Here is a 26,472-nt window from a genome sequence, read left to right as displayed (position 1 = left end):
AGTAGCAATAATAATTATATTACTGCTAGTCTATTAATACTAACTAGTAGCTTTGTCAGAAAAAACAAAACTGCAGCAACGGTCAAGATTACAGTTATAGTATGTTTCATTTTGTAACTGCATTTCTATCTATACGTCATCTATTCTAGATTGGTAGTTTTTTAATTATATTTGTAACAATTAATATATTGAAAGCGAGAATTACAAGTCAAAAAGCAAAATAATGATTCATTAGAGGTTATTCTAATCAGAAATAACAATCTTACGAAAAATATCGTAATGAAAGACCTAATTCCTAATTAAAAGGGACTCATGAAATTAAATTAAAAGGGACCTAATTGAAATTCCTAATTAAAAGGGACACAAATGGTTAGAAATTTCCTAAAGTTGAAATTCCTAACAATTTGTATACCTAATAAATCGATTCATAAATAAAAGGGTCCATTGTTTTGAAGACATGAAGCACAAATATAAAACATTCAACGTATTTGGAGAGAAGACTACTCGAAGAATACTATTTGTTCATTTTTGCAATGTGACACGCATGGTTAGCTTAAAAAAACCATTGCTTCAAGCATTAAAATACATGATAAATTTTTATTACGATGAAATTTTAAGATTTCTGTATAATGTTTTCTTTCAAAACACAATAGCTTTCAACATTAAAATTATTTTAAACTGACCGAAACGGGACTTATCATAGGCTTAATTTGTTTTTTTACATAACTATTTTTATTTATAAGCGAATTTACTAGGGTTAGAAAATGAAACCAAGTATTATTGGTTCAGCTGAGATATGTCGTATAGGGTATTTTCACAGATAGTGATTTCAATAAATGACTAAACAAATTAAGGTATAACAAACTTTTAGGTGCAGCGACATCAAGAGCATCCGTAAAATCGTCTTTGTCTTATTGTTTGGATAAGCATGGAGACGGTTTTGGTTAGTGTTATCACCAGAATCAAATTCTGGGCCCTGTAGTGATTGGCTGCAGCTAAATTTTAACCCCAGGTCCTGTATTGCCAAGCAGAGATGAGTCCCACTGTGCCATTACAAGACGTATGTATAGGATCATTTACTACATGTGATTTTTTCTACTGTAATTGAATTTTATCCTAATATGCGTTTGAATTGACACTAAAGACAGATAGCACTGTCGTGATATGAAGCGTTTCATAAAAAGAAATGCTGATAGCTAGTCCGACTTCCTATAATGGACGTAGTGTTCGCTAAGAAAAGTGAAGGGAATTTCAAAAAATTCAAAAGGAATAACATTAGGATAACTCCTAAAGCAACAACAAGTCGTTGCTATCACATCATCGTATCTGACGTGTTCACACCTCTGAGAGGTGTAAAAGGGGGGAACAGGAGGCACTGTGGGGTCAATCGCAATTTCATCCTCCTTTGATCTGCTGATCCTCCCTTTGAGAACAGCTTTCAGACAGTTGTAGGCATTTACCTTAAAAGTATGAAAAAGCCATATACAATCTTGAGACATGACAGCGAGGAAGCATGAAAATGAGTTATCGCGTAAGAGTACAAAAAAGTACCAAGCAATCGTGAAATTCAAGTTGGTTTGAGTGCAACTTGAACGTGAATTAGAAAGACGCCTTTTATTTTATATAAGAAATAAAGCAAGATTTTTTTTAGTTCAATTGAAAGATTCTTACGTGTACACATTTTTCCCACTTGCGTAAGCTGAGTGGCCTTGAAAGGAGACAACTTTTTTGAGATGCAATAACAAAAATGAAAGACTATTGGAATTATGTAGGCTAAACATTGAACATTTAAAAATAAAGTTTAAGAGGAAGATACTCTTACTTTTATGAGATGCAAAAAAAGGAAATAAAAGAAAACACCAGTTACTTAATGTAAAAAATAAATGTTAAAAAAGAATTGTCTAAAGAAAGTTAGTCTGCCTTTATTGAGATACAATAAAAAAAGATTGAAGAAAATAGCACTTATTTAGGGGAAACACTCAATAAACAACAACAAAAACAAACAAAAAGAAAGTTACTCCGTGCAAGAAACATATAAATTATTCCTCAGCTATATACAATTAACTAAAAAGATATGCTCAATATTCCATAAGAAATTATTTATTGTGCAAAATAAAACTTTATCAATTAGCTTTCAATCACAGTCAATAAACTGAAAAAATATGATGTTTTTTTGTTAATAAATTGTTTTTTTTCGATTCTATTGAAGGACAACGTTCATAAGTAAAAAGACTAGACAAAAAGTAATATTGTACATCAGCTTCAGCAGTTACTGTCACATACTATAGGAACCGTATTCCCTATACTTGGTACATATGTTACAAAGAACTAGTAATAAGTTTAGCTATATGCCTAAGTAGTCTTGAAATTCACGCACTAAGTGCATTGTTCAATCACTTGAATTTTTGACAAAAGTGCTTACAGCCATTCAAAATTTATTCATTAATGACGTATGGCTTTTGAGTCCATCGTTTGTAGAATTTCCAACTTTTATGACTAACTTCGGTTTCATTTTCTTTACAATATTTCAGCCATTCTTGATGTGTGTTTGGATTTTTGGGCCCCCATTCCTTCGTTGGCTTGCATGCATTTCCGATTTTCTGAAAAAGAAAAATTGTGAGAAAAATTGTAGGGATGTCGAGTTGTTAAGAAAAGAAAACGTATCTCTAATTTAATGGATTGCGCATAAAAATCTTCCAAGCTCATTCGGTAGCTCTTGCTAAACATATAAAAATCCACCTCACCTTTCTTGTAGATCACAAGTTACATTTTCTAATTCTATAGAAGCTCATTTGTACTTATTGAAAAATACGCATAATTAAATCATTCTGTCAGGAAAAGTCTCGTCATAATTTCTCTGGGAAACCTCGTGAGGTTTCCCAGAGAAAAGGTCAATCAGTAAAAGTGAATTTTATTAATAAGAAAAGCTCATACATGAAAAATAATATCCTATCTGAACTAGGGGTCTTTTTTGTGTGACCTTTTCTAAATCCCCATGCTGCTAGGCATGTAAATATAAATTTATTTCCGAAAGAAAGGTACTAATTAAAAAAAAAATGAATTGCGCGAACCATACAAAAATGCACTACAGACTTTCATAGACAGATGGGAACGAGTCAAAAGGAGGCAACTCTGGAAGACCTTAGGAGAGATAGCGTGACAACTTCAGAAGGAGCCCCTTATGCTTTCTAAAATAAGCAGACTATCGTACATACTGTAGGAAGCTTATGAATGTGCTAAGGAGATGACCCAAAGCAACTTGCGGGATGTAAACGAAAACAAAAAACGATCTGTTAATAAGTATTGATGGGCATTCTGCAAGGTTTTGCTTGAGGGAAGGTAGTACCAGGCTTAAACCTCAACTCTCAACATATACAAAAAATGGCAAGATTTTTATAGAGTTGAGTTAATATGGCAGAGTTGAGCAAATAGAAAATAATCCTTTAGGCAGGATTTTTTAGGTAGCAGATTTTAATCTGCTTCGGTCTTTAGTCTCTGTTTGGTATTATAGTTTAAATAATTCAACTAATTCCAGCCGGGATTTCGTGTAATTGATAACAAAAGCTGCAATGCAAAGTAGTTATATTTGAAGATACTGTCGGGAAAAGTTGAGATTCTTGTAGTTGATTTATACTGAAAATCTTAGGTGTTTGGGACTGACAACCAATTCATGTGGATTTCATCATTTCCGAAGTTTTTTTACACCATATTTTCTAAGTGTTTCTTTTTTACTTTTTAACGATTTTACACCAAATTTAGCAGTGATTTTACACCACTTTCAGCAATACTTTTAGAGTAAAAGTAGTCCATAGGACAAGACTGGACGTAGTCCTCAAATTCTGACTAAGAAAAGATAATTGTCAACCAGCTGGTTATGGCACTTAGATAAGATACAACAAATAAAACCGAGGTATGCCATCATGTTCATTTCTTGATCTCTCTTCAAGGATTGAAGCGACTTTGTACAGATAAGTTTATAACGAATGATTTTTTTCTAAACGGGTGTTTAATTTTGACTGCTTTGTCATAATTACTAAACATGAAAATTAACCAATTGTCATTTATCTCTTGTTTAGTTTATTCAGACTCCTTAGAGATATGTATTATGCTCACTAATTTATGCATTTACTATCTGCCTTTGAATTTATCTGAAAGTTCGAGTTACCTCAAATATTGTCTTGCCTGTCTGTTTTCTGACAGCTATGAAAGCCCAAATAGGTATCTGACTGACAGCTATAAGTGTGAGAATCCAACCAGCAGCTGAAAAACAAATTTACCTGAATAAAGTTTTATATTTTCATATACAAGATATCCTATTGAACATTAAACGGGAATTTAATCATAGCAAGGCAACTTAGATCCTAAATACACAGCGATTTATTCTTATACCTACCCAAGGACAGTGCATAGTTTATGGGTTTTGCAGCTCCAGTTATATTTCTGGGGTAGATACGATAAAAATTAGTACATTTTGGCAATAAGTCTCCCCAGATGCACTTTGGGTTAAAAGATTGTGCATTTTCTTAATAGGTTGCCCTTTAGAAAATCGTATTTTATCAATTAGGAGTTGTTTTATTGAGCATACAATTAACTGGCGAAAAACATTATAACATATTTTTTTTAATTCAGGCTGAGCTCGAAAATAACATTAGAAAACGTCTTTTTAATTTTAAAAACTTTCCGAATCTAGAGGTATTTTCCTTGTGCTTTCAAGTGTACGCCTTCACTACATCCCATCAATATTCATAAAACTAGAGATTTAGTCAAGTAGATGAATTTTGCGTAAAGAGCTACTCCAACATCATTGATTACAATGTATTTAACTTTCAACGAGATACCAAGTGCTTCTTTATTATAATCTCCCTGGAAATACTCAAAACTGGGTGGTCCAAATTATTAATATTTTCTTTTCTAAGTTATTTTTCACTGACAGATCTAACAGATTTAGAGCAGAAACTAAGTATTGCCATCCCCAAAAACTGAAAAATTTCTTCCACGACAAATTTTTCGAGCTCTTAAAATTTAGTCCTATGTACCTTAAGATGGTAATAACTGTGACCATCCTGCATACAATGGAGATACCCGTACAGAGATACCCCGATAAATTTGTAAGATTGTCTTACATGTACGTCTGTACTAGGAGTGTTTTCAAAATGTAAAAAAAGACTGTTCATTGTTGAATTTAACTGGAATATTTCAATTTTTATTTAGCCATTTTTTGGCAAACCTTTGTAATATTTTCAAGAAATGGATTTTTTGGCCGAGAAGATAAGCCAGCAGAATAATATCCTCTATTAAGGGGCCTGTTAGTGATGCCCGATCCAGGATTATATTTCAACGATCAGAAATTATATTAAAAAAAATAAGTTTTCTAAACTGAAATTAGGGAGCAACATTAAAACTTAAAACGAACAAAAATTATTACGTATTTGAGGGGGTTCGCCCCCTCATTAGAATCTCGATTTTACGGTAAAGTTTTTTTTTTAGTACTTTCAAAAAAGCTATTTATTCTAATTAAACGGCCTTTGTGATTCAGAGGTCATTCTTAAAGAACTGAAAAAAAATTCAAATTTTAGCGTAAAGAGTGAGATATTCACGATGGGGTGAACCTCCTAATATACTTAATAATTTATGTTCTTTTAAGTTTTAATGTTGCTCCTTACATTCACGTTTAAAAAACTTGGTTTTGAATTAATTGTATTAGAAAAGACTCTTTGTGGTACAGTTATGGAATTCTAAATCAGTAACGTTTCAGGGCAAAAAAAAAAAAGAAAAAAGAATAGACTGAAAAGTAAGCCGCCTTTTTATTCACTCGTATCGTTACCCCCTCTGAGAAACCAATTTGTGCGCTGTTTTTTTCGATGATTAGTTTGAAATTCGCAGTGATTTATTTTTGTTTGCGTTTGCGCTCGAAAAAGTCCCTACAGTTTTGCTTGCATTCCTAAGAAGGGGCCGGAACTCGGAAGTGTTTTGAAAATTTTGGAAAAGTAAAGCTTTAGCACGTGAATCTAAAATGTATCACAAGTCTTGAACAACGTCACAAAATACCCAGATATGCTATATTGTACTAGGACCTCTAAATTGTACCAAAACGATACAATAGCACGTGAAGGCCACTTATCAAACAGTTCGTGGTAACGAACTGTAAGCAAGGAGCGGCCTGGATCAAATGTAACCGAAGCTCTAAAAAACAGAATTTTTATGTCAATAGATATAACAAAAGAATCAGACTTACCCATCAAAAGTTACGCGCCTCAGAAAATTTGCCTTATTTTCGGAAAAAGGGGGAAACACCCCCTAAAAGTCATAAAACATTAATAAAAATCACGCCATCGGATTCAGCGTATTAGAGAACCCTACTGTAGAAGTTTCAAGCTCCTATCTGCAAAAATGCGGAATTTTGTATTTTTTGTCAGAAGAAAGATCACGGATGTGTTTTTATTTGTTTTTTATTTTTTTTTATTTTTTTCCCCAGGGGTGATCGTACCGATCCAGTAGTCCTAGAATATCGTAATAGGCCTCATTTGAACTGAAATTAAATGTTCTAGTGGCCTTTTTAGGTGACCAAAAATATTGGAGGGCAACTTGGCCCCCTCCCACGCTCATTATTTTTCCGAAGTCACCCAATTAAAATTTTGAGATAGCCATTTTATTCAGCATAGTAAAAAATCTACTATATATGTCTTTGAGAATGACTTAATCTCTTACAGTTCCCGGGGGAAGGGCTGCAAGTTATGAACTTTGCCCATTGTTTACATATGGTACTGGTTATTGGGACATATACAGACGTTTTTAGGAAGGATTTTTTTCTGGTGGGGGGAGAACGGAGGAGGGCGTTATGCGGGAGAATCCTTCCGTGGAGGATGTTTCCTTGGGGTAAGGAACATTTCTATGAAGAGGGCGCTGGATTTCCCAGCATTAGTTAAAAAACGATCAGAAATTAAATTAACTGAATTACGGAATTACTGAAATTAAGAAGCAACATTAAAACTAAAAACGAACAGAAATTATTACGTATATAAGGGGTTCACCCCAAGTCAATACCTCACTCTTTACGCTACAGTTTTTTTTAGTACTTTCAAAAGAGCTATCTATTCTAATTAAACGGCCTTTGTGATTCAGGGGTTTGTGATTCCAAAAAAAAAAAATCGAACTTAAGCGTCGTTACGTAAGTTAATTCGTTAATTACGTCAGAACAAAATTTCGAGAAAGCCATTTAGCAAAAAGAAAGTAAATTAATATGCAAATTTTGTTTTAATTATTCGTGTACGGTGAGCCAAAATCAAAGCTGCATTAATTCAAAAATGTTCAGAAATTAAAGCCAAAATAAAAGCTGCATTAACTCAAAAACATTCAAAAATGAAATAAAAACAAGATTTTCTTTAACTGAATGTAAGGAGCGACATTAAAACTTAAAACAAACAGAAATTATTCCGTATATGGAAGGGGCTGTACCCTTCTCAACGCCTCGCTCTTTACGCTAAAGTTTTTTATTGTTTAAAAAATAAAGTTGCGAAAAAGAGTCAAAATTTAGCGTAAAGAGCGAGGTGTTGAGGAGGGGACAGTCCCTTTCATATACGGAATAATTTCTGTTCGTTTCAAGTTTTAATGTCGCTCCTTACTTTCTGTTAAAAAAAACTTGTTTTTTTTATTTAATGAACACGAGAGAACGAGGCTTAACACTACTTTTAAATTTGTTCCATGATTCAGTGTCAATGCGCTTTAATGACACTTCACGCCGTGCTGACACTTAGATTATATGTACATAATTAATAGACAAAAAAGTAAAAAACAAGAACGACAATAAAGAAAACGATAAATGAAAAAAAAAACAAAAAAAAAACAAATAATCTCAATAGATTTTATAGTATTTACACCCTTGACAGCTTCAAAAATTGCACCTTCAGTTACCAATTACTTTAGTATTTGACTTTTTTTTTTTAAATAAATTCAAGAAACATTTAAAAAAAAGTCAAATTCTAAAGTAATTGGTAACTGAAGGTGCAATTTTTGAAGCTGTCAAAGGTGTAAATACTATAAAATCTATTGAGATTATTCGTTTTTTTTTTGTTTTTTTTTCATTTATCGTTTTCTTTATTGTCGTTCTTTTTTTTTCCTTTTTTGTCTATTAATTATGCACATATAATCTAAGTGTCAGCACGGCGTGAAATGCGGTTTAGATGGGATAATTAGAGCAACGGTACTAAATCGGTTTAACTCACTTGTAGCTGAAGTTGGCATATAGTTGTCTCCAATCTTCAGGGGCTCGTATTTGAACAATGAATAAACAAAGATGGCCAAAAGTGTAACTGGTATGAAAAATCCCCATTCCACAACCCAGTAGAAGCTTAACTTTGTTCCAATCATGAAATGGATGTCCCTGATAAGATTCTTATAACCTAAAAGTAATTCAACATAAGGTAATCTACAAAGGTAAATCAATAAGTCTTGTCTTAGCAGTTTGATTTGAAGTTTTTCTGAGAAATATCGAAGCTTTTCCAAAGAACAACATTGGCTAATATTGACCAACACTCTAAAAAACAGAACTTCGATAACAATGTATATACCAAAACAACCAAGTTTTTATTGTGATTCTGAATATGAAAAAAATATTAAGTTTCAAGCTATCCACCTAAATTTGCGAGCATAAGAAAAGTTGCCCTATTTTGATATTGCAATGAAACACCCTAAAAAGGCAAGTGACCTAAATGAAAACCCCACCATCAAATTCAGAATATCAGAGAGCCCTAGTGAGGAGTTTTCAGACATCTATCTACAAAATTAGAAATTAAAAAAAAGAAAAAAAACTTTTCTTAGAAATAGAGCATTTTAGAAGTTTTTATCTTCCATAAAATAGTACAAAAGAGAGAGGGGAACCTCATTAAAACAATGAAGGTTCAAAAGTAAAAAAATATGGGCATTTTCTACCTCCACCACTTCTTTAATAGATTCAAACTAGAATAGACAAAATAGAATAATAAGTCTTTTGCGTACCACCCACAAACTAATGTTTTCACTTTATCTTACGTCTGTCGATTAATTAACCCTAGATGTTGATTTGTAAATTAAAATTTGTATTTGTAAGTTTGGACTTTCACTTTTTAGCTTAAAATGTTTTTTTTCTTATTTTTAAATTAAATGTTATCTCGGATTAAGCAATCCAGACAATTATTGAGTAGTCAATAAGTTTTGAGTTTTAAACAAGCTTTAAAGAAGATCTAATAAACTTAACTAAATTTTTTCTCATCTTTTGCCAATTCTAATACGAAATGAGAAGGCTATTTTAATATGACTTATTTTATGTAAGGTGCTATCCATCCCTTTCATTAATGAATTTTTAAGGGCATAAAGTAATGAAGAATACTTACCATAAATCCAGGAGATAGCAAAAGTTTCCAAAATAGCCATGATGAAAATAATGAATCCTCCTCCAAAATAGTCCACGAGATCTAAAATGTACTGTCCTCCCTAAAAGTTAAATGATGTATTTTAAATTCTATCACAACATCAGTAACGTGAATTAAAGCATAAATACAGAAATAGACAACACAAACGCCGAGAGCAATTTACTCTGGAGATCATTCAAATTCAATCCAACTCTATTTTATGGTTTTTGAATTTAGATCTACGAATAAAGCGACATATTTGTTTTTGGATAGTTAAATTTCGACTCCTTATTTTGCTGAATATGTCTTTAAACTAAATGTTTATTTAAATGACAAACATGAGGTGATATCCTTCATTTATTCATTTCTAATCTTTATCGTTAAGGTGACATCCTTCATTTATTCATTTCTAATCTTTATCATATTTAGAAGAACTAGCCCCACATTCAACAGAGTTTATTGTAACTAATTGCAGTAATTTATTGCATGCGCGTAATTATCGTGCTTTTTTAAATGTGATTTTTAGTATCGAAATGAATGTCTTTGAAATTTTAATATCGAAAAATCCATAAAACCTTTGAAATTAACAAAAAATATTATTAGCTCTCATTAAAAGATATAATATACCATACAATTTCTATCTCTAAAATATTGAAGTAGGCCTACAGCTTATTGAACTTTGCTCCATAACAAGCAAATAATTAATTGCAGTAGGTTTCAATAATGCTTTATTGAAATCAGACTTATTCTTATTGAAGCTCTTTCAAAAGAGCTTTTAGTTACAGAGACACATCTGCAATTAAAAGATGTGTCTCAATTTTTTAGTAGACTTTCAGTGGCATAATAGATGGCAGTATCAATAAACCCATAACCTGTATTTAAGAACTTTATCCGTTAGTTGGCTAGCTATGCCGGCTTGGATTTCTATCTAATATCCATAGCTAGCAAAGAAATCCCTGGCAGATATTCGCAAGAAGACAATGTAAGGACTTGTAAGGCGAATCCAGGCTACTAGGGGAAAATGTTTTTCGCTAGTAGATTATTAGTAGATTATTTTATTTTGTATTTAATTACTTCAAGAAATGATTGGTAGTTCTGAAAACCTTACATAGTCGTAACTGAGACCCAATTGTTAATGCAAACTCACTGAGAAACATTTTTAAAAACAATGGAAGCTTTTCAAATAACTTTGTTTTTAAAACACGTCTTGTCTCTTGTCCCCTTAGTTTGTTAACATAATGATTTTACGCTGAGGTGGCTGAATGAAACCAAGTAAGAGATGTTCAGTAATATTCAAATATCAAAACTTACTGGTGTAACGTAGACAAGTCCGCAGCAAAAACCAATTACTGCAACAACAGCAGTGATTTTCCATCTTTTCCATTGAGGAAAGTCATCATTAATTACGGTAATGACACATCCAGTCAAAGAGCTTGCACTTCCTACTCCAAGCGTAAATAACATCAAGAAAAAGAGTACAGCAAATAACTGAAAGTCAAATAAGAGCTCTTGCAAATAAACGTTTATATTAGGCAAATTACACTTTAGTTGTAGAAAATTAAAACCAACGGGTGGACTTAATTTCCTTGATGCAATACGCTTTCATAAAAAAACAAAAAACCCTAAGACTACTTAAAACAGAAAAACTTTGCATTAGTAAATGTACTGTATATAGTTGCCGTTCCGCCTAAAGATTGTATATGACAATTTTACACTTGTCAGGTAATTGGTAGAAACTGTTGGCTGTTCTCAAAAGGAGAATCAACAGAGTAATGTAGATGAGAAGGGTTGAAGTGTGATTGATTGGGCATTACACTGCTGATCTTTCCTCTCTGGACAAATCAGTAAACAATATTGGCAGTCTCCTGAAGTTTGAAACTCTAAGATACGATTTTTTTCATTTCTTTAACTCTTTTTCTTAAAATGCACTTGTCAATTTGGTCAATTAATGATGCCCTTGTCACATTAGTCCCCCTCCCCCTAAAATTTGGTTCTAGATCTGCCTTTGTCCAGACTGGGTCTAACCATAGAGTTTCAAACAGTTCGTGGTAACGAACTGTAAGTAAGGAGCGACCGGGCTCAATAGTAACCGAAACTCTAAAAGACAGAGTTTTGATACCAGTAGATATATCAAAAGAATCAAAATTGTATGTTTATTTCAAATACATAAGTTTCACTAAGTTCAGCCCTACCTATTAAAGGTTAAATTTGCCTGGTTTTCGAAAAAAGGAGGACCCCACCCCCTAAAAGGGATAGAATGTTAATGAAAATCACACCATCAGACTTAGCGTATCAGAGAACCCTACCGTAGAGGTTTCAAGCTCGTATCTGAAAAAATGTGGAATTTCGTATTTTTTTCAGAAGAAAGAACACGGATGCGTGTTTATTTCTTTTTTTTTTCAGGGGTGAGCCAGTGGTCCTAGAATACTGTGAGAGGGCTCATTCGAACGGAATTTACCCGGGGTAAATTTTCACTAGGATTTAATTGTCTAGAGAATAAATCCGTGGGGAGGAGGGATCTATCCGTGGAGGTGTAGCTAGATTTCCTGACATTGATTAAAAAACAATCAAAAATAAATAAAAAAAACAATTTGTTTCAACTGATAGTAAGGAGCAACTTTCAAATTTAAAACGAACAGAAATTATTACGTATATGAGGGGGGTTGCTCCTCCTCAACACCTCGCTCTTATCACTAAAGTTTAAATTGTGTCCCAATTCTTTAAGAATGACTCCTGCAACACTATATTCTTTTAATTAGAACAATAAGAAGCTTTTTTTAAAGTACTAGAAAAATTTAGCGTTAAGCGTGGGGTTTTGAGGAGGGGCAACCTACCTCATATACATAATAATTTCTGTTCGTTTTAAATTTGAATCTTGCTCCTTACTTTCAGTTGAAAAACTTGTTTTTATTTAATTGGAATAAAACTCCGAGGAGTTAGATAAATATTAAATAGAGCTCTACTTGAGGAACGTAAACCATCTTGGCTATCGCTTCAGGGTACGAAATAAAGGCAAGACCAGTTCCACCTTTAACAACTTTTGTAATATCGACATCCAGCTCATGTGCTAAATGACCGAGGATGGCGAAGATTGTCACACCGGCCAATAAACTGGTTCCTGTGTCCATGAAGCTGATGATGAGGGAATCTCTAAAAAGAAAAATCTCTTTTTAAACCAAATGGCCTGGAACTAAATTAATCAGCCAAAGGCATAAAACAATGGAAACTAAAAGTCTAGCATAGCTTCTTTCGACTCAAAATAAAAAAGGCCATATACCTGTTGCAACTTGTTGCAAAATCATTATCATTCAATCAGAAAATTCTATCGATATACTGAACTTAAAATACTTTGAATTGGAGTTAGGGCTTTGCTTAATATTCTAAGTGTTTGCATTTTGATGAAAATGAAAGTTTGGGGATCTTCTTCGTTTAAGAAAAAAAAATTACAACTTCATGTCCTGGAAAAATAAGTTTTTTGACAGTATAAGCTCATTTGCTTATGAGAACAACTTAGAAAGTTGAAAATAATTTAAACTAGAAATAAAACCTTGTTATAGCTTATATGCATGGACAGTAGGAATTTATTTTATTTTGAATTTCTGCTTAACTTCAATAAGCCAAGTCTTTTAGTTTAACGAAGGTTTTGGAATTAAGCGGAAACTTAGGGCGTTTTAGAATTTAAACTCTAAGATAAATATCTCAATCTGAAAGTTCTTTTGCGGAAAAAGAGAAATCAAGCAGAAATATATGTTGTGGAAGGACAATGTCCATCACTTAATAAGATCAAAAGTTTATACCTGTAAATAGGCTGCCTGAAGTTATTGTAACTCGAGAACATAACAATAGGTCCGAAGCTAACAGAAAGTGAGAAGAAGCATTGAGTCACTGCAGCATACCAGACCTTGGCCTCCAAAATTTTGTCCCATTGAGGAGTAATATAGAACATTATCCCCTCATAGGCTCCAGGTAAAGTAACACCCCTGACAAGGAGTGTTATCAGAACAAAGTACGGGAACAATGCAGTGAAGTAAGCAGCCTTTCCAGATGAAGACACGCCCTATAAAAAAAAATGAATCTTAAAATGATTAAAACCCTGACAAGAAAAACACGAAATAATGTTTTTCTCATTTTATACAGGTAAAGGTAAACTAACATTATATTCCTCCTGAAAACCCCAGTGGTGCTAATTCACTAAGCAGTGGGAGAAAATTTCTTGCATGGAGATAAAAAAGGCATTATCAAAATTCAGGGGGTGGGAGCACGAATTTTCAGTTTTCCCAGCTTTTAATAAATAAGAGTATTCTTTAAGATTTGGTGGGGGGAGAAATTACCCCTTTTCCCTTAAAACCAGCACCTCTGGAAAACCCATTAAAGTGTTAAGCCCCACCTTAATTGATTCAGGAGCTTGTCTTAATTGGCAAGAAGATTCTTTATTTTAGGCAACAACGTGAATAAGGGGAATAACGCTAACAGCACTAAAACAGATTTCTGTTCTACTTCCTTTTTTTTCTTTGAATTAAAGCAATATCCGAGTACAAGTTAGGAATGGCTATTGGCTCGGAATGAGATAGAAGTGTGATATTGTCTAATCGTCTTAAGTCTACCAGTAAGAACATTAATAAGGGATATGCAGGAATTGTCTCCTTTACTCTCCTTATACGCTGATGAAAAAAGGTAAAATTTGCGCTTCATAACAACGTTTCCACTTTGGGTTTATACTTATAAAATGGATGTTTTTGAGGTCTTTTGGAGATGGTCGTTTTATTTAAGAAATTGGCAGTTTTAAGGGAGTTCTACAAGCCTTCTGGACTCTTAGAGGTTTTCTGCGGCTTTGGTCAATTTGAATACTTGTTTATGCTAGATTGAGATCTTAATCCAACACCGAAAACTTCTTAATTAACTTAGAGGTCAAGAAATGAGGGAGCCGAACTCAATTTCGTTTCGAAAGTGACCCTAACAAACTTTCAGAGATTATTAACTCGACAACAATTCAGTCTGTAGCTTTTTCCCAAAAACTATGGGATAGTATCGTCAGAGGCAAAAAAAAAAATCACCCAGGAGTGGAGGAGGCAAAGTCTTGTTGATGTTGAAAATACTGAATACATCGCCGGAGCCGAGGTATACGTAAGTTTACAATCAGAAGCAATATTTTTATTTAGTCTTTCTGTATTTTACACTGTTGTTGCACTTTTTTTTTTTTTTTTTTTTTTTTTACTGCAGTAAACCATAAGAACAGACAGACAGAATAAGCATAAAAAAGAAAAAAATGCTTGGAATTTTTTAAACAACATAGGACAAGATGCGGCCAGAGGCGGACTGGGAGCGAAGAGCTCAGGGGGCATTTGGGTTAAGCGGCCCTATGTATGGCCCTACTTATAAAAGAAATTTGTTTTGTTTTTTCGTGTTTAATCAGAAAGGGCCTTTAACAATGAGTGGAAATTGCGCTCCACATCATTCGCACCAAAACTTGTGACGCAAAGCAAATTTACTTACCCGCTAAGTAAAAGTAGGCTTACAGTAGGAAAAGGACAGATACCGCTAATCATTTTTTGTGCCAAATCTCCCTGATGCTCGGTTGGAATCGGTGTTGCTCAGGTTTTCACACAAAGGGAAAAAGCGGCATTATATTTTCAGCTGTTAAAATTTTCAGCTTTCGTACTGCATCATGGAAACATGGGCCAAAGAACATTCACAGCATTTGTCCTCTTCAAAAGGATGTTTAACACCAATGAGAGTTCTCCGACTCTCCATCAGAATACAAAATATATATCTTGATCAGATACAAAACCAATTAACTGGACTAAAAGAGGAAAAAACTGCTGCACTGATAAAAGCGATGTTAAAGTCTTCACGTCTACTTAAACATCTTCAAACTGCACTGAATCGAGCAGCTCCCCTTCCCAAGACATCAACATGAGTGCTTCCAAGAGATCATCTGATATTGTAGTTCTTAACCTTGTCTGAATGAGCATCAGTTAGGTGAAGGATCCTTCGCGGCAGACTTGAGAAAACAAAAGCGTCAGCAGAATTTCGTAGGCCAGAAAAACTGAAGTGTAAGCTGAGGAGGACAGATTGAGCCTTAATAGCAGCCGATACGTGTAAATTATACAGTTGCTGCACAAACTGCAGGGACTTAAATCTCGCAAATCAGCCCCTCCACATTCAGCTTCAAGCTCAAGTCCATCCTCATATTCTACAACAGACCAATCCCGGCTATTTCTACGACCCGTGCTAATAATTTCGTCATAAACTGAGACAAAGCTTTTCAGCTCCGACCTAAAATTGTCATGAGAAACCATCACCATCTCTGCAACGTTCCGAAGGGCTGACTCTGGAATTTCACCTCGATGTACAAGGCTGAAAATGGTGGGGTGCAAGAAATATAGGTCGAAAATAAGCTGTTTGTTTTCTGAAAATGTTTCTTTCAGGCTGTTTGTTATTTGGTCAATTACTAACCTGAACACTTCGAATTGAAATCGCTCTTCCGGATTTTCAGGCCGAGAACATTTAACTGTTTCTTCAGCATGTAATTTTCCTAGGCAACACGACAAGCTGGTAGCTCTGAGATAATTTCAAGGTCAACTGAAGGGGTTTTTAGAAGGCCCTGGATCTTTGACACAAGCTTGGAGGCGTTTTCTTTGATGCTCTTGAGGGAAATCCTCCCGAGATTCTTTCTTGCTTTATCAACCATATTCCAGGCCGTCCAAAAGTCCGATCCTTTTGTCTGGAGATACGTTGAAATAGGTCCAATGACTTCAAAATACAGCAAGAAACAAGTGAACAGTTAGGATTAATTTGTACTTCTTATGCTTATTCAGCAGTAAGTCGGGTTCAGGTGCAGTTCAAGAGTCAAAAGAACTGTTGTTTTCCACCGAGGAAAAAACGTGCACTGAATCTAAGTACAGGCAATTGTCACCGAAAAACACCCGAGCAAGCGACTTCTCTTTCGCCCACCAACGATTTTCACCGATTTTCTGCAACCTTTTCAATTTTGACTGTCCTTATTTTGAGTTCTCTACTTGTTGTCGCTACAGGCCCACTCGTGTGTACGACTCAGCAAAGAAACATAAATTTCTCTTCATGGTGCTGAGGAGATTCCTCGCCTCTGTTGCAGTGCAAAAATCAACGACGCAAGGGTTTAGAACGTGGCTGTAGCACCAGATATAAACCGAATCTGGAATATTGTTGTAAATTCGAGAACGAAGTGCGTTAAATTCGCCCCTCATGTTAGAAGCACCGTCAAACGATTTCCCAGCTATCCTTTCGTAATTAGGTCCATGCTCTTCAATCTAGGCTTGTAAAAGTTTAGTCATACCCTTGCCGCCGGAAATTTAGACAGGTATGACAGCAAAGAGCCGTTCGTGAATTTTTTCGTCTTTCACATACCTTAACACGGTTGAAATCTGGTCCACAACCCCAGCATCCTGAGTTGTGTCTATTTGAGTGCTGTACCTTTTTTCACCGATTTTGTTCACTATAACTCTCCATTTGTGTTTCAAAATTCTTCTTATCACTCTCTGGACCGTCGTCTTAGAAAACACAGTAACAAGCGAGCCATGATCCTTAGCTGTGTCTCAAGATTTCCTGCTCGTATCAATGTTAGATTTTGTTTTTCTGCTTTCCTCTGTTGCTTTTTCCAGATATTCCTTAAGAGAGACGTCATATTTCGAGAGCAAAAGTATAACCTCAAGGATGTCTTCGTGGTTTATTCCCGGCTTTGCAAGAATCTCAAGTCTCTCCTGGTCACCGTGTGTTCTAAAAGGTAATCCTCTTCTCCCCAACCGGCTTACTACCTCTAAAACGTGATTCAGTACTTTAATATTTTGCAAGATTCCGTTTACTGGCCGAAGTCCTACTTATGTACCATCTAATGTCTCGGCAGTTGTAGCTTGAGTGTATGCTTGACCCGCAGTGACATGACCTTTCGACTTTTCATGTGCCTGGATTTTCTCATGGGAATGCCATAAATTGGTGAACCAGGAAACAAACAGCGACTTTCCATCGGAAAACACGATGTATATGCTGCAAAAATTGATTTTACTGTCATTTTTTCTAGTTTAAAGAGTAACCCAGGATCGTGAGACGGAACCAATAGTAAGTTTCTGGTGGTAAATTGAAGCCAATTCAAAACTAGGCTTTTCTATTTGAGGTGGTGTTGGCTGGAACAGATGTGATCTCATGAGTTTAATTTCTGATCTAATTTCGAATTCGGCAGTAAAAAGAAGGAAATGGACACGCTCACTGGCACCGGTGGTTCATCATCAGCTAGCTTCGCTTCCGAGTCAACACCACTTCCAGTTTTGCTCGGATACAGTCTAGATTCCTCTGCTACTGGCTGCTCTACTGGTTCGGAAGGCGTCACAGTACTTGACGCTGTTGGCTCACCCTCGACCAGTTGAAACTGGGTGGATGTCGTGTGCTTCTTCGATGCAGTTCTAAAAAAAGGAATGTAAGCATGAGAACACCCAGACACACAAGCAGCCAAGGTAGGTTGAAGTTATCAGGACTTGGTTAAAATGTTACTAGCATTGAAGCCAGGACGCTGAATCTTGGTTCAAATTCATTGTTCGACCATCCACTACAAAATCCAGGTTTTATCAAGGTTTAATGATCGGATTGGATGTTTCCAAAATCCAAGGACTGCGAAAAAATCCGATTCGATCAATTAGCGACCTGAAAAATTGCCCAATAAAAAAAAAGATGCCTTTTTAGGCGTCGTTTGGCCAAGCTTAATTTCCCAAGACTGGAAAGAAGATACGAAAGTTAAACCGATGCAACAATAACTCATAGGGTCAACTCAATGGACCTCGAAAGGGTCGGACTCTGTCCGAGCTGTGGTCGCCTAAGAAACTGATCAATAATCGTGCAAATAAAAATGGTATAATGCCTATAATGGACGCAGCCTCAATAGACTGACAGGCTCTTCGATATCAATATCTGCCTCTAAGTAATCAACAGTGACGATCATGCGAAAAAGCGTCCGCCCGTTCCTCGGGCAGGATGCTGGTATCTACACTAAATCTGTACATAGGCCTATAATAACACAGCCGAAAATTTGTCAAGCGGAATTTTTTGTTGAACATTATGTCGACTGTACTTTTGTACGTAGAAATTTTAACGACCGGCCTTAAGCGTCCGAAAACTGACCGGCCCAGGAGGCAATTGCCCCTTTACCCCCCGGCCCAGTTCACCTCTGGATGCTGCCCAAGAAAGTGCCCAATGTACTCTTCAAAATCAGTCAATCAAGATTAGACTTAACTAGTCAAATTAAAAAAAGCACTGTTTTAAACGTCGAAAGAAGATATTTTGGTGAAGGTGCATAGTTCATACGGATCTCATAATGGCGGCTAACATGGGGTTTTTGGCCATACGAAGTGGAAAAAAAACTAGCATACAATAGATTCGTTTAGGATTTTGGGTAGATTTTTTTTTTATAAATGTTGTTCTTACCTTTTCCAGAGCAACCGGCCTTCTGCTTTTGCATTAGAAGTATACTTCAATTAACAAGGCATTAAATTATTAAAAAAAATACAACAGTATTATCTTAAGTGAACACCGTGGATAGTCCTAGTAAAATAGAGGAATTTTTTTTATGTTGGGGCATTGTAGGAGATACTTCCTGAAAGTGTTTTCTAAGACCGAGAAATACAACTTAATATACCTATAAATCGGCCTAAATTTTAAATAGTCAAATAAATAACACAATGTGTGCTATTCAAGCCCTTTTGGTCTGGCATGTATGAGACCAAGGGGGAAGGGCACATCCAGGATTTTTTTTTCGGGCGAGGGGAGGTCAGTTTGCAAAAAAACTTATAAAACGCATAAGAGTTTGTTTATATGTATTTTTGTTACTTTTATTCGATATGTACAAAATTTTATTCAAACCCGACAACCAACGCTATGGATAAGGCCTTATATAGGAGATAATTTCCGAGTAAATTTTTGTAAGACAAGCTGATCTAGACGATCAAAAATATATAAAACATGAAAATCTAAAGTCTAGCTGCCCATCCATTTGACATACTATAATTATAAGAAAAAACAAGTTTTGTATGAATAATTCTAACTTCCTGTGTGTGTGTCAAAATGTTGCATGAAAGATTCGTGGTATTCTGCGCTAAATGTGCTATTTCCATAATGATTAAACTTTTACATTCCCATTATACGGCCGATGCACTAAAACTGATCTAATTCAGATTCAAAACGCGGACGATAAAAAAAAAAATATTTTGACACGAGACAGTTTATTTGACGACATCACAGTAAAGGGAATATAGACTTTATCTATCAACAAATGAAATGACATCATTTTTATTCAATCCTAAAAAGGGCTTATGCCAGATTTCCCTCTCACTCACTCGGATTATCTGTTTTGGCTTTTTCTATAATTAGCCATGGCTTGAGGCCCGCAACTACTTGATTTTAGTTTGAATTAAAATCATTGATTTTGAATTAAAATCATTGATTTTGAATAATAATTATAAGTAGTTTCGGCCTCAAGCCATGGCTAATTGTAGAAAAAGCCAAGATAGATAGGCCGAGTGAGTACGAGGGAAATCTGGCATAAGCCCATTTTAGGATTGTATAAAAATGACATCATTCCATTTATTGATTGATAGGTGAGTCTATCTATTATCCCTCTATACATCATTCCTAGGGCAGATCTAAGGTAGATAGTCATAGAACTAAGTGATGAAAGATTGGACTGATTTTGGGTTGATGCGTGACGGACAATGTCCACTGGACTTGTATGCAAAATTTGGGACTGAATTTGCTTGGACTCACAGGCGAATAAGTGAAACCAAAGCCTAATAAGCTTGGCCACTTGCAGTCTAAAGGTGGAATACCTTGTCATAGAATTGACAGATGACCAACAAGCCCCCTGGACTCGCAGGCGAATAGTGAAACCTATAGTTTTCCAAGTGTTTGTTTAAATGGTGCGGGTAAATAGCGGGAGTAAGCGTGACTCTCTTATTGGACAAATACTTGTGTGTTAGCTTTTGGAAAGGCACAACCGCCTAGAGTCTCAGGCAGGTTCACCAAGAATTTAAAATTGACTTAGGACCGTTAGATCACCTGGAATGAGAGGCAAACAAGGCATACCCGCATATGGTCTTAGGCAGGTTGACCAAGAGTTTAGAATTGACACAGGACCGTTAATTTACGTGGAATGACAGGCAAACAAGTGTCCAAAGCCAAATTGGGTCCATCCACATTTAGTGTCAGGCAAGGCGAGTGATCCAATTCATAAACTCAGACATTTGCACTAACAAAAACTTAATATCCTTATACTGTTTGCCTCACTTTATATCCTTATACTGTGGACGACATCGATGATGTTACAAATTTCAAAACAAACATTTGAACCCAGAAAATTATTATCAAACTGTTCTTGGTAATTAAGGAGCGAAGCGGCTCAATAGTAACCGAAACTCTAAAAAACAGAATGTTTATATCAAAAGAATTGGCCTGTTATGCTTATTCCAAATATATAAAATCAATTAAATTTAGTATTACCCATCAAAAATTACGACTCTGAGAAAGTTTGGCTGCTTTACGAAAAGGGGGTAAACAACCCCTAGAAGTCAAAGTATCTTAATGAAAATTACATCCTCGGATTAAGCGCATCCGAGATCCTCTTATAAAAGTTTCAAGCTCCCATATGCAAAAATGTGGAATTTATTGTATTTTTTGCCAGAAGAAATCACGGACGCGTGTTTATTTGTTTGTTTGTTGTTGTTTTTTTTTCTATGGATATTCACATCAAATCAATAGTCCTAGAATGTCGGGAGAGCGGTCATTCAAACTGAAATTAAAAAAAATAGTGCCCTTTTTAAGTGATCAAAATATTGGAGGGTAACTAGCCCCCCTCTCCCACCCCCTTTTTTTCCTGAAAGTCGCCCGATCAATATTTGAGGAAGCCATTTTGTTCAGCATAGTTGAAAGACCCAATAATTATGCCCTTGGAGATAACATGACCCCCCACACCTTCTTGGGAAAAGTGTTCAAGTTATGGAATTTGCCCATTGTTAACGTATAATATTTGTTATAGAGAAGTATGCAGACATTTTTAGGGTAGAGGGGGGGGGGGCCTTTTTGTCGGGGGATTTTCAACGGGAGAATTTTCTACGGAAAGGGAAGTTTCCGGGGAGTGAGCTTCCCAGGGAAAGGTTTACACTATGGGAATTTGCCAGAATTCCTATACGAATTTCTTTCTATTAGTTTTACTTTCTCTTTACCGACTCAATTTTACATGTGGAGATGTTAAAGGGGAATTTTCCGGGGGGAAATTTTTACCGGGTTAGAGGTGTCTAGAGTATCTTTCTGTAGAGGGGGCAAGGGGGGGGGGAGGTCACGAGGCAAATTATGCCTGGGGGATTTTTTCACCGAAGAAAATTTTCTGCGGGAACAACTTTCTACTAGGGGACGGAGAATTTTCGGGAAAGCTAATCCACAGAGGAAGGGATTTTCGGTCTGATTTTAAAAACAATCTTTTCAAATGAAAGTGCACTAAGAAAAAATTTTCACCTGGAACCGTCCGCAAGAAATTTTTCGGGGAAAATTTTCAGCTAGAATGAAATTGACGGAGAGGAATTTTCCTTGCAGTGGTGGGAGTATTTTACGCAGTAATAACTTTCCGTTGGGAGAAGGGATTTTACGTTGGGGGAGGTTCTTGGGAGGGACTTTCCGCGGAAGAGTTTCTTGTAAGGGGAGGGAATTTACCATGGAAGGAGAGCCTGATTTTCCAGCATTATTTATAAACGATCAAAAATTAAATAAAAAAAAAAAATCAAAGTAAGGATCAACATCAAACCTTAAAACGAACAGAAATTATTACGTATGTTAGGTAGGCTTAATTAGAATACTAAGCTTTTTTAAATGTTCTAAAAAAAAAACTTTAGCGTAAAAAGTGAGAAATTTAAAGAGGGGGCAGCGCCCTTCATATACGTGATAATTTCTCTTGGTTTTAGGTTTTGATGCTGCTCCTTACTTTCGGTTGAAAAAAAATTGTTTTTTTTTTAAATTTAATACTAATACTAGTAACAACCCGTTACGTAGCCAAGCCATACGTAGCCAAGCCACTAAAGCCAATACCACTGCATATGCTACTCGACCACCCTGGTCTGTTCAAAGCTTCACTCTTTCTTCCTTCCGGTGAAGTTCCTATTTCCTGCCCTTGGGACAGTTTCCCATCTCATTCCCAAGTGACCAGCTTTCTGTTCGGTCCCAGATGAATGAAAAAAGCAAAATCTTTGGTAATGTGTCATCAAAATTTTTAGGAATCTTTTATCTAATCCATAAAATGTGGTCTATCCTTCTTACCTTTTTTTCATTGTAGTCCTAGGAATTAGACTAGGATGGGAAGTATACCATAATAAACAAGGACTATGTATTTATCAAAATCCAGCGAAATAATTCGTTTACTAGGCAATAATCTGCTCGAGGGTTTCACTGCTCAAGATGACCATACAGCGCCAATTTCAGTTACTCTTCTGACTAATGTCGAGGTGAACCATGTCGACACTCCTATAACACCGTAGGTAGGGTTTCCTCCTAGATAGGGATGGAGGAAGAAGCTTTCAACAACACATCTCACAACACCAGAATAGTTCCAGCTTTATTTTGCTCAAAAACGTTTTTTTTTTTTTGGGGGGGGGGGCTAAACGGGAAAAGTCGACGAATATTATAAAACTTATGAACTTAATTGTGTAAAACCATAAGGTTTAGAGGGGTTAAGTATCATCTTCTGCATGGCTACAGGAATTATATCAAGAATTGTGATAAGAAGGAGCAACGTAAAAACAGCTGAAGGGGAAAACAGGAACTGGTTGCTGGAGGAGTGTTTCCTGTCATTAGTATAACATCTCGTGAAACCAAGTAGGGATTGACGGGAAGAGGCAGAAGAGGTGAGTTTTGAACTTTAAGGAATCAACTGGGATACACTCGTATATAATGTACCTTTTAGCATTGACAAGTATTTAAAGGGACATAATTACCAGGTTTATTTAGGAGGATATTGAAGAGGGAGAGGTCACAACCAAAAAATTGTCTTTTTTATTTTTATATTTCCTTTTCCGAAATATTTCGCGTTATTCCTTTATTGAAATTTATTAATTATACACAAAATATGATTTGTCACTTGCCCGTGTTTGACACGTGACAGCAGTATTAAGTTATATAAAGCTTCTAAAAACACATGTAAAAATACATTGAATTGCGCAAGGAAAAGCCATGCCTGAGACACTACACTCACGCGTGAATATTTTAAAAGTTGGCACACTAAAGTCGAGGTTTTTTAAACTTGGTAATGTATAATGTAGTCAAGCATGTTTTGAGAGTTTGGTCGTAATAATATAATTTAAAGCAAATAGGTTTTTTTCTGTTTTGTTTATAAAAGCCTCTTAATCATCTGTGAAATATATATATATATATATATATATATATATATATATATATATATATATTTATATATATATATATATATATATATATATATATATATATATATATATATATATATATATATATATATATATATATATATATATATATATATATATATATATATATATATATATATATATATATATATATATATATATATATATATATATATATATATTACTCCTCTCACATGGCCTTATACTTCTACTACTTTATGTTCCATCTTGTGCTAGTTGGAAATTGCATAATATGTTATGAAGGACAAGTTTTCTGACATAATTTACATAGACTAGATTTCTACTTCATGATATACATGTCTTTTAGGGTAAATGCGTGTCAGAAAACCAGCGTGTCTTGTTTAGCTGCCAAGACGATAGAATGACATTGTGACTTGACCTAGCTTTACCTTTCCGATGTGGTCTGTATTATACACAAGTGATGTTTGATAAGTATTGTTAATTTAAAATAGGATCTAACGTTCCCTTCGGTCCCCCATTTCTGAGAGCAGGGAGGGGAGGGGTCGGTTTTGGAAAGAAAAACAAAAATACTCAGAATCAAAAATAAACAGTATCTGTCTCACGGGGAAGACCCAGAGACCCTTCGGTCCCCCATTTATGATGGGCATGGCGGTGAGGGGATAATTTAGGAAGGACAACCAAAAACACTCAGAATCGAAAATAAAGGGGATCTGCCTAAAGGGGACGGCTCAGAGGCCCTTCGTTCCCCCATTTCTGAGGGCAGGGGAGGGGGAGGTCAATTTTGGAGGGAAAACCAAAAATACTCAGAATCAAAAATAAACAAGATCTGCCTCAAGGGGAAGGCTCAGAGGCCCTTCGTTCCCACATTTCTGAGGGCAGGGTAGGGGGAGTCAATTTCAGAGGGAAAACCAAAAATACTCAGAATTGAAAATAAACTGGATCAGTCTCATTGGCAAAGCTCAGAGGTCCCTCGTTCCTCCAGTTCTTAGGGGCCGATGAGGGAGGGGGTAAATTTTGGTAGGGAAAACAATAATAATCAGAATCGTAAATAAACGTGATCGGCATCAAGGGGGAAGGCTCCGTAGCCGTTCGTTCTCCCATATCGGCGAACAGGAGAGGGGGGGTTTAATTTTGGAGGGAAAACTAAAAATACTCAGAATTGAAAATAAACCGGATCTACCTCAAGGGGAAGGCCTGGGCTGATGTTTGCAAGTCGAAGAATTTGTCTTTGTTGGTTTGAATGTCTAAAGTGCCTGTCTTTCTCTGTTTACATGTCTGATTCTTTTTGTTTGCACGTCCGGGTTGGTGTTTGCAAGTCCAAGTTGGGTTTTCAGACCTACGTTTTTTAGATTTTCGTGGGTGTTTGGTTCCCGGGATTTATTATTTGAGAAGTTAACTTTAGTATGTCGTGATTTGACGTGCCTGAAATCATGAATTAGAATAGTTAATTAGCTGTTTGGGTTTTCAGACCTAGTTTTTTAGATTTTCGTGGGTGTTAGGTTCCTGGGGTTTATTAATTGAGACGTTAAATTTAGTATTTCATAGTTTGACTTGCCTGAAATCATGAATTAGAATATTTAAGTGGCTGTTTGGGGATTTTCAGTCCTAGGTTTTTTAGATTTTCGTGTGTGTTTGACTCCTGGGGTTTATTATTTGAGAAGTTAACTTTAGTATCTTGTGGTTTTACGTGCCTGAAATCATGAATTAGAATAGTTAATTAGCTGTTTGGGTTTTCAGACCTATTTTTTTAGATTTTCGTGGGCGTTATGATCCTGGGAGTTATTATTTGAGAAGTTAACTTTAGTATTTCGTATTTGACGTGCCTGAAATCATGAATTAGAATAGTTAATTACCTGTTTAGGGTTTTCAGACATAGTTTTTTTAGATTTTCGTTGGTGTTTGTTTCCTGGAGTTTATTATTTGAGAAGTTAACTTTAGTATTTCATGGTTTGACGTACCTGGAATCATGAATTAGAATAGTTAATTAGCTGTTTGGGTTTTCAGACCTAGTTTTTTAGATTTTCTTGGGTGTTAGGTTCCTGGAGTGTATTATTTGAGAAGTTAACTTTAGTATTTCGTGATTTGACGTGCCTGAAATCATGAATTAGAATAGTTAATTAGCTGTTTGGGTTTTCAGACATAGTTCTTTAGATTTTCATGGGTGTTAGGTTCCTGGGATTTATTATTTGAGAAGTTAAGTGGTTGTTAGGTTCCTGCGATTTATTATTTGAGAAGTTAACTTTAGTATTTCATAGTTTGACTTGCCTGAAATCATGAATTAGAATATTTATTTGGCTGTTTGGGGATTTTCAGACCTAGGTTTGTTAGATTTTCGTGTGTGTTTGACTCCTGGGGTTTATTATATGAGAAGTTAACTTTAGTATTTTGTGGTTTTACGTGCCTGAAATCATGAATTAGAATATTTAATTAGCTGTTTGGGTTTTCAGACATAGTTTTTTATATTTTCATGGGTGTTAGGTTCCTGGGATTTATTATTTGAGAAGTTAAGTGGTTGTTAGGTTCCTGCGATTTATTATTTGAGAAGTTAACTTTAGTATTTCATAGTTTGACTTGCCTGAAATCATGAATTAGAATATTTAATTGGCTGTTTGGGGATTTTCAGACCTAGTTTTTTAGATTTTCGTGTGTGTTAGGTTCCTGGG

The 26,472-nt window shown here is 35.4% G+C and overlaps 1 protein-coding gene across 1 annotated transcript in view; it reads right to left on the bottom strand.

The window, feature by feature from the left end:
• Positions 1-200: 200 nt before the first annotated feature.
• The window catches only part of LOC148942070 (sodium-dependent nutrient amino acid transporter 1-like), a 91,842-nt gene continuing 65,570 nt past the window's right edge, over positions 201-26,472 (bottom strand). Inside the window, exons 6-12 of the mRNA XM_089103226.1 lie at positions 13,184-13,443; positions 12,350-12,536; positions 10,698-10,874; positions 9,369-9,468; positions 8,223-8,399; positions 4,166-4,260; positions 201-2,600 (exon numbers count right to left, since the gene is read on the bottom strand). Of these exons, the coding sequence (XP_088959352.1) occupies positions 2,436-2,600; positions 4,166-4,260; positions 8,223-8,399; positions 9,369-9,468; positions 10,698-10,874; positions 12,350-12,536; positions 13,184-13,443 (1,161 nt within the window). The 3' untranslated portion in view covers positions 201-2,435. The remainder of the gene's footprint in view (positions 2,601-4,165; positions 4,261-8,222; positions 8,400-9,368; positions 9,469-10,697; positions 10,875-12,349; positions 12,537-13,183; positions 13,444-26,472) is intronic.

The sequence above is a fragment of the Artemia sp. Qi Xiang Cuo genome, chromosome 17 (genome assembly GCF_049724085.1).
Source record: "Artemia sp. Qi Xiang Cuo chromosome 17, ASM4972408v1, whole genome shotgun sequence".
Lineage (NCBI taxonomy): Eukaryota > Metazoa > Arthropoda > Branchiopoda > Anostraca > Artemiidae > Artemia > Artemia sp. Qi Xiang Cuo.
The sequence above is the reverse complement of the archived record's forward strand: the minus strand, read 5'-3'. Positions and strand labels throughout refer to the sequence as shown.